At 39.6% G+C, this 12606-nt stretch overlaps 1 protein-coding gene across 1 annotated transcript in view; it reads left to right on the forward strand.

Annotated features, from left to right (window-relative positions):
- Window positions 1-12362, forward strand: part of LOC121942216 (SH3 and multiple ankyrin repeat domains protein 1-like) — a 255555-nt gene extending 243193 nt beyond the window's left edge. The window contains exons 16-18 of the mRNA XM_042485361.1: window positions 6401-6483; window positions 11743-11867; window positions 12348-12362. Coding sequence (XP_042341295.1) covers window positions 6401-6483; window positions 11743-11867; window positions 12348-12362 — 223 coding nt within the window. The remainder of the gene's footprint in view (window positions 1-6400; window positions 6484-11742; window positions 11868-12347) is intronic.
- The last annotated feature ends 244 nt before the right edge of the window (window positions 12363-12606 follow it).

A 12606-nucleotide genomic window follows, 5' to 3' on the forward strand; every position in this document is an offset into this window, starting at 1 on the left:
TTTCATGAAAAGCAAAAAGATCTCAGATGTGGTTTTTGGTACATGATGCATCAGCTGTCTGCTGATGCTGGATGAAGTGTGTCATGTGTTAAAATAAAGTGACTTGTTTCCAACATGGCCCAAAGACAAAACACATGACACAAACACATGAAAATATCTTTTCATGAAAAGCAAAAAGATCTCAGATGTGGTTTTTGGTACATGATGCATCAGCTGTCTGCTGATGCTGGAGGAAGTCATCATAGAGTCACATGGCACAAATGAAAGCAGGAGCTGGAGTACTCTGCATTCAAATTGTGCCACTGAGAGGTTAGAAGCCCTCATCCACAATGATCTATAGTTTAATGCGCATCATTTTCTTCAGCAGCCATCAGTCATGCGATACAAGAGCCTGATGACTCTCTAAACACTGTGCCCTTGAGCCAGACCTCCAGACTGCAATAAAAGGTTCCACATGGACAGCAGAAGATGAATGACTGACAGCAGTGCTGAAATGTATTTGAGTACAAACATTGTCCTTCAGTACAACTTTGAGGTATTTGTACTTTACTTGAGTATTTTCTTTTCATGTCACTTTATACTTTTACTTCACTCCATTTCAGATGGAAATATAGTACTTTTTACTGATTACATTTTCCTGGATGCCTTTATTATTTTAAAGATAGAGATTTTTGCATATAGAATAAGAGTTTTGAAAAAAATGTTTTTCTTATAAATTAAATTACCATTTACAGTTTATACAGGTACAGCTGCAATAATAAGTTGATTAATAAATCAGTCAATTGACATGAAATAAATAGCCTATTTTTTTTTTTTTTTTAGATTTAAGTATTTTTCTCTTCTTTCTTTTTTAAAATAATTTTAAGGGGTTTTCTTTTTCTTTCTTTTTTAAATATATTTTTTTATTTGTGATAATAATAACTTTTTGTTTTTTTCTATTGTCTTTTTTTATATAATTTTGAGTTTTGGTGGGGTTTTTTTTTTTAAAAATTTATCAATAGATTTTTTTTCTGCATTACTATTCACTTTATACTCTTACTTTTAATACTTTAAGTATACTTTCTTTCCTGAATATACTCACTTTTACTTGACTAAAATTTTCAGTGCAGGACTTTTTCTTGTAACAGAGTATTTTTACAGGGTGGTGCTAATACTGTCACTCAAAACTGAATACTTCCATCACTGTCTGACAGACAAATGGCCGCTACATTGCATACAGAAGCTCTCCTCTAGACTATAAATACACTGCAGCCTCCCACAGTGGAGCCCAGATTGAGGAGGCGTGCTCCCTGGGGAGAGCCTGCACTTCATCCCATCCAGCCTGTCGAGCAGCATGTCCCACATCCTGCATGCTCCACTTTGTTTTGATAAAGCAGCTTCAGTGTGTTGTTTCCCCTCTCATCACTTGTTGAACAAGATGACGCCTTCGATAAACTGTCTGGCCCTTTTCTGCACGCTGTGGTGCGCTGACCTATTGAAGCTACCACCATGTCAAATTTGGGTGATCAAGATGTGATTACCAGTGGCCGCCCACTGTGGGCCAGAGGGTGTGTGTGTGTGTGTGTGTGAGTGAGGGAATGTTGGGAGATAACCTTCAGTGTGTCAGCAGTGCAGGCCTTCTTCCTCTGTAGACAGATTGCGTTGCTAAGGGAACTGTTGCTAGGATGGCAGTCGCACCTCTCTCTGTCTTTTTTCTCCCCCTTCTCTCTCTCTCTCTCTCTCTCTGCCTCTCTCTCATCCCACGTGTCTATTCAGTGTAATCCAGGCACCTTATATGAGCTGAATGATGCACCCGAACAGCAAACACCTCAGGCTGGAGGAGCGAACTTGGCCTGTAAGTTGCACATCTTCCCTCTGATCAGTCTCCACACACCAGGCTGTGAGGAGACCACACCAGCAGCTGGAAATGAGAGATGGAACATACCATTTTATGCATATTCCAGATAATGCAGAGCTGTGGGAGGAATAAAAAAACAGTTCCTGGTTAACAACTTCTGAGCTGAGGGGAATGTGTCAGATTAGACAGCTTACTGCTGAGTCAAACTTCAAGAGGTGCCTTTCATTTGAGAGTAATCTTTCTCCTGTAGTAGAGAAGCTACATCAACATATGGAGGATTCCTCATACACACAAATGCAGCAGCAAAAGCAGTGCAGGACAGAATAAGCTACTACAGCTGCTGCTAGTTCAAAAGAAGACACAGGAGACAAAATGTCATATGCATTTTGCAAATGTAGGTATTTCAAGCTGTGGTTGCAGCCTCCTGCGTAGCTGTCACTTCCTTTATTTAATAGAGGATCAATCTTCAAGCATTTCATGCACCCATTTCATTTGATTAAATAACTGCTCTAAGTGAGAGCTATTATTTGTTTAGGCAGGGAGAGAGGACAGCTGCCCCAGGTACCCAGGACCCCCCAAAGGCCATATTTATGGTTTGTCAGTTTTTTTTTCTTTTTGTCATTATGTTAGATCTGATCCCGGCGTAGTCGGCGGTGACTAAAATGTGTTCCACTTATGTAAATTGTCCTAACTCTGAGACAGTTTGTCGTATCGTCTTCATTTTTTTGCTGGTGAAAGCTGCCCGCTGTGCTGTTCACAGGAATGTCTCCAATTCATTGTAGCTCTTTTAGAAGCCTCTCTATCCAGTCCTGGAAATCGAGTGTTTTTACGGGACGTTGTTCAATAAATCCGTGATGATAGTTCCGATATTGGGTGTCTTCTGTCCATATTTTAATCATATTTCGATGATAAAAGTACATTACCATCGATGCTAAACGCCATATTGTTTTCCCATAGTTCCTTTGGAGAGAGGTCAGAGGTTTGTTTTGGTCTTGTCGTCCAGTCGGAAGACGATCCGGCACTTTGTATCCGCTTACATTGCCACATGTCATCTGGAGCAAACTGCACTGTGATTGGTCTAATCCTGCTGTATCTATTGCTCTGTGTTATTGGTAGCGCCTCGTGCATTAGAATAAACTCTGGTAGCCCCTATGATAATAATAATAATGAGACAAGGGTAAAGTGTCAGGAGTGTGATGTGGCCCTCTGCAGCAGCACAGAGAGGAGCTGCTTTGCAAAATGGCACAGATAATGGGACACACAAACAACTGCAAAACAAAAAAACGATGTGACTTTTTTTTTTGAAAAGTGTGTATATTTTTTAAACATAATATTTATAATGTTTAGTTTTTCACTTTCTGATTCCCAACACTTGGGAGAAAGGTTTTCTACAGCAAAAAAGCTTGTGCATAATACTTTTGGGTGATTACTCTCTAAACATCTGTACAATTTAATTTCCGTCTTGTTTTTTTCTTTTGTCTTTATGGTCTCATAACTATTTGTACATTCAAGTGACATCAATGCAGCCTAAATATTCTGATAGCCAAGGTTGTCCTGAAAACAAAGATGTATCATTGTGCATTGAGGGACAGAGGTTTTAAGTGCATTATTACACAAAAAGTCGACGAACCAAAACTAGGTAAAAACGGTTTAGGGCTCAGAGGGTTATAATTTGATTACCAAAATGTTTGCTCCCAAACCCCAACCCTGAATTAGCGCCCCCCTTGTTCCCTGGTCAAAAAGACTACATGATTTTCCATTGGATTTTGGATTATTGCAGTTCTGTGGCAAATAAAACATTTATAACACACATTTTGTACAGTAAGATAGTCTAAATGAATGGAAGCCTGAATGCAATGGCCAGAAGTAAAAAGCTAACACTGTTAAAAAAATAAACGATTTGTTTTAACTTTTTTTAAAAAAATGAAGTTGAATCATTACAAAATCACCTCAATCTGTCTTCTCAATTCAGCCAACTTCAAATTTTAAGGCAGCCCTAACAGTAACTTTTTTAAGTGAAACAAAGTTTATTTTTACAGTGTAAATATTAACGCGCTGCACCATGGTCACATGATTTCAATGTCGCCATGACAACCAGGCTGTAAAGCCCTGTTCAGGGTGATGACGTTCTTCAGTCTCATTTAGCGTTTTGTCAGCAACCACATTTTTAGACGAAACAAAAAAGCTTCAGAGTTAACAAGTTTGGTATTTACAAACATATTTTATGTCTCAGAACAAAACGTGAAAGCTTGCTAAAACGCTTTTCATTTGTAGGTTTTAGGACCCATTCCGGGGGTACTCCTTCTGGACACTTTACTGTAAGCCAATCGCCTTTTATATGGTATATATTTAAAAAGTCACAATAATAGGTTATACTTGCAGGCAATGTGTTCATGTACATATGATTATCTATAGGCTACTACATCTTTCTTTTAGCTAATAAGTACAACCAAATGATATCCAAAAAATATCACTGAAACACTACCTTACACGAGTCTTTCTTAGTATCTTGCTGCCACTCAAGTAAAAAGAGCAAATAAACAGATAATAATGTGAAACTTGTCTTGTTTTAACAAGATGTTTTTCACAAGATATTTTCACGTAATTAAGTCATATAAACGTATCACATTAGAAACGTTTCTTGTAAAAAACAAAACAAAAAAACTTTCTTGTTATAACAATATACTGTTTACAGTATGGTCTTACAAGGGCTGTCTGTGTTAATGCATTAATCGTGACGCGATTAAAGTTCATCCATAACATTTGGCAATCCTGTCAAAAGTTTATGTCTGAGCTTAAAAGCTATATATGATGATTCTAGCGCCATATGAAACTATTGCTTAATTACGACATCTATTACACCTCTGTCCACCTGGGAGAGGGATCCCTTATCATCCTCTGCCTCACTTCCTGAGCAACCCCCCCACCCCCCCCGTTTTTGCACGCAATATTTATGTCTTTTTTTTCACATATTTGAATAATATATCATATATATGCATATTGACATTCCTAAACATCATGAAGTTGTTCGCATCTCCACAGTCTGGTAAGAACTGCTTCACCCTTTTAATATGGACTACAAAAGTATTTTGAAATGCAAAATAATGTAATTGTATACATCCAATCAAAAATGAAATAAAAAACTACAACAATTGAAATAGAAATTCAGTAATTAATCGATTAAAAAAACGTAAATCGTTGACAGCCTACGTGACGTCATAATACGATATATAGCCTTGCAAATGTTGTGGCAAGAAAAGTTTATTTCTTTTTTACAAGAGGAGTTTCTTTTTTTCTTTTTTACAAGAAACGTTTCTTGTTATAATGTAAAAAATATCTTGTTAAAACAAGAAACTTTTCAGGTTATTACCTGATACTAATCAGTTTTTATTTTTTGCGACAACAAATGCTTTCACAGTTTTGTAAGTCCGGTGAGATAGCTTATAGGTGATTTAAGGTAGATTTTTAATGTGTTTTTTCTGTCGCAAAAGGAAGACACGATGGTTATAATAAAGTCTTCCATAAAAAGAAAAGTTGATTGGGAAACAATAAGAGATGTCAGTGAATGAACAGTAGATGACAGTCGACCCTCCCGACGTCAGCGTCATTCAGTCAATCAATTAACCGATGCTAATATGGTCATCAGACATCGGGCCATATGACACCCCACTGCCATCCTGCAGCCCATTCTCTGTACCCGACTGCTGGTCACACACCCACTCCGCCCACACACACCCTCTCTATCTGCCACCACACACGCACGCACAAACACACGCGCGCGCGCGCGCGCACACACGCACAAACAAACACACACACACACACACACACACACACACACACACACACACGCTCCCTCCCCAGCAGCCAGTGGGTAGTAGAGCAGTGATCGCACATTGCAGAGCAGCGCACACCTAGACATCCATTCACACCGGGCCATATGACACCCCACTGCCATCCTGCAGCCCATTCTCTGTACCCGACTGCTGGTCACACACCCACTCCGCCCACACACACCCTCTCTATCTGCCACCACACACGCACGCACAAACACACGCGCGCGCGCGCGCGCACACACGCACAAACAAACACACACACACACACACACACACACACACCCTCCGCAGCAGCAGCGGGGATAACCGCGCTGCCGACCCCGCAGGACAGCCGGCTGACGGGCTGCAGCTGCGGCGGCAAGGGAGCTGCAGAGAGAGGAGGGAGGCACGTCTCTTTCGTCGTTGTCTCCCTTTTTTTTTCCTTTTTTTTTTTGGGGGGGGGGGGTGGGGGGGTGGGAGGGGGTCGTCTCTCTGGTGGAGATGCTGTCGCCGGGCTGCCGGGGCCGCTGTCATACCGTGTGATAGAGATAGAGGCCGGCCAGAGGAGGAGGAGGGGGAGGAGGAGGCAGCGGTGGTGGTGGGGTGGGGTCGGGGGGTTGCCCTGCCTGCCCTGGCCGGACTAGCTCTCCTCCAGCAGCAGCATGAACCTCCACTCGGGCAGGGCGTCCGTGGCCATGCTGCGGATGATGGGCTGTGCTAACGGGCGCTCTGCTCGGCATCTCCTCCACAGTGACTGCGTGGTGGACGAGAAGACGGTGGTGCTCCAGAAGAAGGAGAATGAGGGATTTGGCTTCGTCCTGCGAGGGGCAAAAGGTAAGAACATGGACTGACTTTGACTTTTATGCTTATTATTATGTCTGTTTCTGGCACTCACCACAATCAACATCAATCTGCACAACATGCACTCATAACACCAAGATTCACACTTGCAAAATGTTGTCTGTTGCAATTTGATGTGATGTATGTGCAGTTTGACTCATCTCAGATCAGTCTTAGAGGCTCAAGTGTGTGAGGATGCATGATGGAGTGCTGTACCACCCCCAACAAGAGCATGCAAAAACATGCAAATTAGTTTTGCAATTAAAAACACATTTGAAAACAACTTGTGACCTCCCCTACAGCCCCTACACACACACACACACACACACACACACACACACACACACACACACACACACACACACACACACACACACACACACACACACACACACACACACACACAGAGAAATGTCAACAACATTGATTTGGCATGTGTTTTCAGGGATGCAGTTGACAGTAAACCCACTCAAACTTGCCCACATTGTCATATTCTGGTGTCTGTGAAACCTTTATCCACCTGCCACGGCTGATGACATCAACATCTGTAATATGACATCACCACTTCATCCAAAAGAAATCCTTCTCTTGAAAGCAAATCTGCTTTTGCTTTATGTCTGCTGTGTACCTGCCTCGCAGCATCATTTCTCTCTTCCAACCACATCATGAGTTGTTGTGATACGATACGAGTGGCCCATCCAGGCAGTTTGATATTTCACCAAGCCCTGAGATTGGCTCTAAAAATAGCCAGTTTGAGCTGCTGCGTCGGTTTCTATGACGATTCTTGCCATGTCATAATCCACGTTGCATTCCACAACTGTGCAGTGCTGTTCCATTGGTCTACGCCATGGTTACTGTGTCGAGAGGTAAATTTAGTATATTCATGTTCCCGTTTTTGAAGACATACAAAGAGAGAGGAGAAGGGGGGAGGCAGAGACGGAGAGAGGGACTGACACGGAGGCAGAGGAAAGAGGGATTTGGCTTGGAAAACAAGAGGAATGTTCTAGTCATTCTGACACACTCTGCTATCACCCCGGGGAACTGACCCAGCCGAGCTTATCCCTGCACAGGGGTGAACACACACACAAACATGCGCTGATGCTCGAGCTGTCACATAAGCTTACATCCTCTTTTGCTCTCTGAGGTTTTTTTTTTTTTTTTGTTGTAGCTCCCCATCCATCCATCTCTCTCCTCCTTTCTCCTTCTCTGTCTACATGTCACATACGCAGGCAGACACCTAAAGAAACACAGCCATCACTATCATGTAAATACCCTCATGACACCCTCTTACGTGCTGGCGGACCACGTCTTCCAGTAGGAGGTTGAGTTATAGGAAGTGTCACTTGTCACCACTGGTTTCTCCCAGCTGCAATATTTTTTTAACCTTCCCGGAAGCTAGAGAGGGAGGTTGGGCTGGAGCCATGTGTGGGGAGAATGCAGGGATAGTACAGTACAGGCTGCATGCTTAACTGTTGTTGTGAACTTAAGAAAGGAAAGTCTAGCTCAACATCACACAGAGCAGTAATAAAATGTGATGTTTTGGTGTGCACATTCTTACTATCATCTTTTCATGCTGGCTGCTTATGGTCAGTCACTCCATTTTCCATTGTGCCATCCAAAATGAATAATCATATATATTTTGTTGTCTCCATTACTTTTATGACATTTCATCTAATCTGTGCAGCCCCATGGAACCTGAGGAAATTGGCTTGATTTCTTAAAAAACATGGAAAGAAGACAATGAGCAGCGTATCAAAGACATATCAAATGACCCAAAATAAGCAAGAAATTAGTAAAAAGTTAAAAGAAAAAAAAAAAAGGAAAGTAAAAGAACAGGAAATTACCTGAAAAAAATGCTCAAATAAAATAAAAATAATATATTAATAATACTAAAAATAAATATTTTTTCTTAAACCTAATTTTAAATATATAATTATAATAATTATATATTTTTCCCATTATTTAACAATCTTATAATGATTTTTGCTCTCTCCTAATTTGATTTATTTATTTATTTATTTTTTTAATTTGCAGGACATTTCTTGCCAAGTTGCAGATTGCAATTTTTGAAGGAACTCAAACCAATTTGCTCAGCCTTCAAAAGTATAAATGTTTGAGAAAGGCGTCTGAATGCAGCTCAAGAAAACTAATGTCAACCCAGGTTTCAGAGGGTTAAACCATAAAGCTGGGTATCTAACCTCAATACTTTTCATCCATCGGTTGAAATTTAGCCCTAGTACTGAGCATCGACAAACTGTAGAGGAGAGTTGTTTTTCAAATGCTCTTGCCTAATTCTTGTTCACTTATTCTTTCATCAGATAAATCATAATCTTGCTCAGTTTAAACTATTTTAATTCAGGCTGCTGCAGTGTATTGAGACAAAGTTTAACACAGATGCATTTATCAAGTTTGCCCTATTTACCTCAAAAGAAAAAAAGGGGTTGTAGAAAAGCATGTTCTTCAAAGTGAAATGACAAAAAAAGTATTGCCTTAGTATTATTACCCAAACACAGATGTTTAAATTGATCAAATAATACCGGCTGTATAAAAAAATTGTCTGTTTCCTTTCCTTCACAAAATAGCCTAAATTGACGTAAACTGATGCTTACAGTGGAATACCATCTACATTACACATTTCAACATGTTCATTTTATGTCCTGTTTGTGACCATGAGCTGTCTCTCTCAAAAGCAAGAAATCAGAGGAGGTCTCAAACGTGTGATGTCACCTATATAAAGTCTGGAGTGGCTCCAGAGACAATGAATGGGAGGCTGATTTTGGGGACCCACAGAACATTTGCTGTCTTATCTATAGCCAAATTAGCTTTATTCTATTGTAGTTTTCTCAGCTGTGAAAGACAAAATGTAGTACAAGCTTCCTCTGGCTGCTCTCTGTGTCATCTTTTACCATTCAATGTCTGTGGAGCAGCTCCACACTTATGTTTTAGAACTCCAGTTTTTGGATTTGGGAGAGAGATGTTCATTTGTTGTTCAAATGTTTCATTTGTTCAATAATGTATAAGTTTGGAAAATGGATGTACAGAGACACAGTTTCCCCTGACACCAAAGTCTTCCTTCAAATACACAATATTTCCTTAGTTGTTTAACCCGATGAAACCTGAGCAAATTGGCCGGATTTCTTTCAAAAACAAGTTAGGAAGGAAATGAGCAACAAAAGATGAATTGACCCCAAAATTAGCAAGAAATTACTAAAAAGTACAAGGATACCTTAAAATTTGTAAGAAATAAGAAATACAAAAACAAACACACAAACAAAAAAGAAATAGAAGCAGAAAGCTAAATAAAACCCAAGGAAAACAAGATTTGAAAAAAGTGCTTAAAAAGTCAGTAAGTAATAATTCTGTAACATAATAGTAAATGTTTCATTATGGTAATAATAAAGTTTTATCCTAGTTTTGTCTTTTTTTTCCTAGCCCAATTTTCCCTAGCCTTTTTTAAACATGTTTTAAATCTACTAACTTCTAGCAATATGTGGAACATTTCTTACCAAGGTGCTAATTGCCTTTTTCCCCATGTTTTTTGAAAGAAACTACACAGGTTTGCTCAGGTTTCAAACTGTTGAATATGTGTGAAAAGTGTCTGAAAGCAGCACAAGCAAAGTGATGTGACTCCAGATATCAAAAGGTTAAAGGAACACTCTTGTCTATAACCATAGTCAGATAAATATATATTTTCTTTATCCTGATAAGTCTGTGCTTAAACTCAAGCTTAGCTTGAAAACTGGAAGCAAGAAGAAACAGTTCCATCAAGAGTAAAACAACAACAAAACCAGCCTTTAACAACTCAAATGCTTTCCTGTTTGCACATTATATACTGACACTTATACTTTTAAAAGTCACCCTTTGTTCAGCTGTGACAGTCAGCAAAGCTGCTGTCCTGCTGTGAGGTCAGGACTGCTGAGATGCTCACCAGGTCTGGCTGCTGTCAGTCGACTGCACTCTCTCTGTGCTGCAAAGGTAAAACCTCCTGGTTCTGATTTGAGAGCATTCGGGCATTAATGATTCCAGCATTGTTTTGCTAAAGCATGTAGTTACACCCTGGCTGTATTAAGAGATAATGACACCATATAAACAGGTGGAGTGAGCTATTGTGTTGCATATTCGTAGCAGTTCATTTACAAGTGGAAGTGAGATAGAAACAAACTGTGTCTAATTCATTTTTAATTAGTTGTACTGAATGTATTACAGTTTATATTGGACTTTATATAGATGTAACTGCCACTGGTTGCAGCTTTGTAGCCACTGGTTTGTTATAACTTTTGGATTTTTTTTTTAATGTATTTATTTTTTGCCGAATGGGTAACTGTAGAAAAAATCTATCTCCACCTGAGAATTACAACCAGAAGGCTGACAGGAATGTTTTTTTTCCTCCTCATAATTACAGTGTAATATTAAGTAAACACAACTCTTCTTATAACCATTTCTATATGTATAATATGCAATATATGACCGTTTTAGATTTGGTGGAAGTGCCCTTTTTATTGTTATCCTCTGCTTCATGCCTTTGTGCTAAGCTGGGTTAACCCTTTAGAACCTCAATTTTGTTTTGTTTCCAGATGCTTTCGGTTGATTTATTGAATGAATGACTGATGTCTTTATTTCAAACATGTAAAATACAACAAAAACTAGTACTTAAAAACAAATTAACAAAAGAGAAAGAAAAAAAGGACATAATGAATTCCATCTGCAGATTGCATCAATTTACACATTGGAAAGGGAGGAGGAAGTTTAAACTTATTTTAGTCTACCCCTTTGTTACATAATAAAATTGTTATCAAAAACTCCCCTAAATAAGTTCAAGGCTTGTCATATCAATGTACACATACAAATACCTACATATAAATATTTACAAGTCTGACTATAATATATACTACTTACATATACATATTTGTATGTATATATACATACACTTTTCACAAACATTTAAACCATTGGAACCTCAGAAAATTGGTTTGATTTCTTTTGAAAACATGGGAAAAAGGCGATGAGAAACTTGGCAAGAAATGTGCGGCAAATTGCAACAACAACAACAACAACAAAAAGGAAAAACTGAGAAAATGACTTAAAAATTAGTTGTAGGAAGATTATTAGATATTACCCAAAAATGAAAAAAAAGTCCATAAATCTCTCGCACTCTCCAAATCTTTGACTCCTGATCATGTGCTGTGGGTATGACTGCACTTGATTTCGCTTTCTTTCTCACCCTTTTCTCCTCTGTCCTTCCTTGCTGTGCAGCGGATACGCCCATTGAGGAGTTTACTCCCACACCCGCCTTCCCCGCCCTGCAGTACCTGGAGTCGGTTGATGAGGGAGGAGTGGCATGGCAGGCGGGGCTCAGGACGGGGGACTTCCTCATCGAGGTAAGAACTGTTTCATTTCCAAATCTACTTTTGCAGAACTTACATCTGCAGCTTTAGGTGGCAGAACCTGGTCCACTGTGGTCAGGCAGACAGTAAATCCCCGAGGTTTTTGCTTTTGCAAGAATTGTAAGAAAACTGCAGCTTGTGCTTATTAACACGGCTAAACACGTTGGCTTTGGTTTGTGTTTCCCGTCATTGTTGTTGGATTGTACCCTTGCACTCCTGGTTGCTTGCATATGGTGTTAAGATTGCAGTAAGCAGCTGTAACTTTCTACCTTGGCATATTAATTCTTCCATAGATACATGTTATGTATGTTGATGAATGCACCAGTAAGCGCAGTGTGTGTTGTATGTGCTGACTTCAGGGAATGTTTTTGGGGGAGTTTTATTGCGTGTTGAACACACTGGTGAAAACAACACTTTATCATAATACTCAAGTGCATTTCACCAAGACCTCCTTTTATCTTAAAACTGTTTTAGCACCCTTTGCTGTGAAAGACTGAATATTAATGAACTGGTTGCAATTAAAGCGGTGGCTGACTCCTGACACTTCTCGCTGGGATAGTTACTCGCAGAAGACAGCATTTGGAAGCAATGTGTGCAGACTGTAGACATTATGTCTTTGGATGAACTGAATTTACTGTTTATTCAATGAAAAGACAGACATTACAGTACATTTGACTGATTGATTTGGTCTCCATGAAGCTAGGTTTCAGCCTCAAAAAAAAAGCTAAGTAGA

The sequence above is a fragment of the Plectropomus leopardus genome, chromosome 1 (genome assembly GCF_008729295.1).
Source record: "Plectropomus leopardus isolate mb chromosome 1, YSFRI_Pleo_2.0, whole genome shotgun sequence".
Classification (NCBI taxonomy): domain Eukaryota; kingdom Metazoa; phylum Chordata; class Actinopteri; order Perciformes; family Serranidae; genus Plectropomus; species Plectropomus leopardus.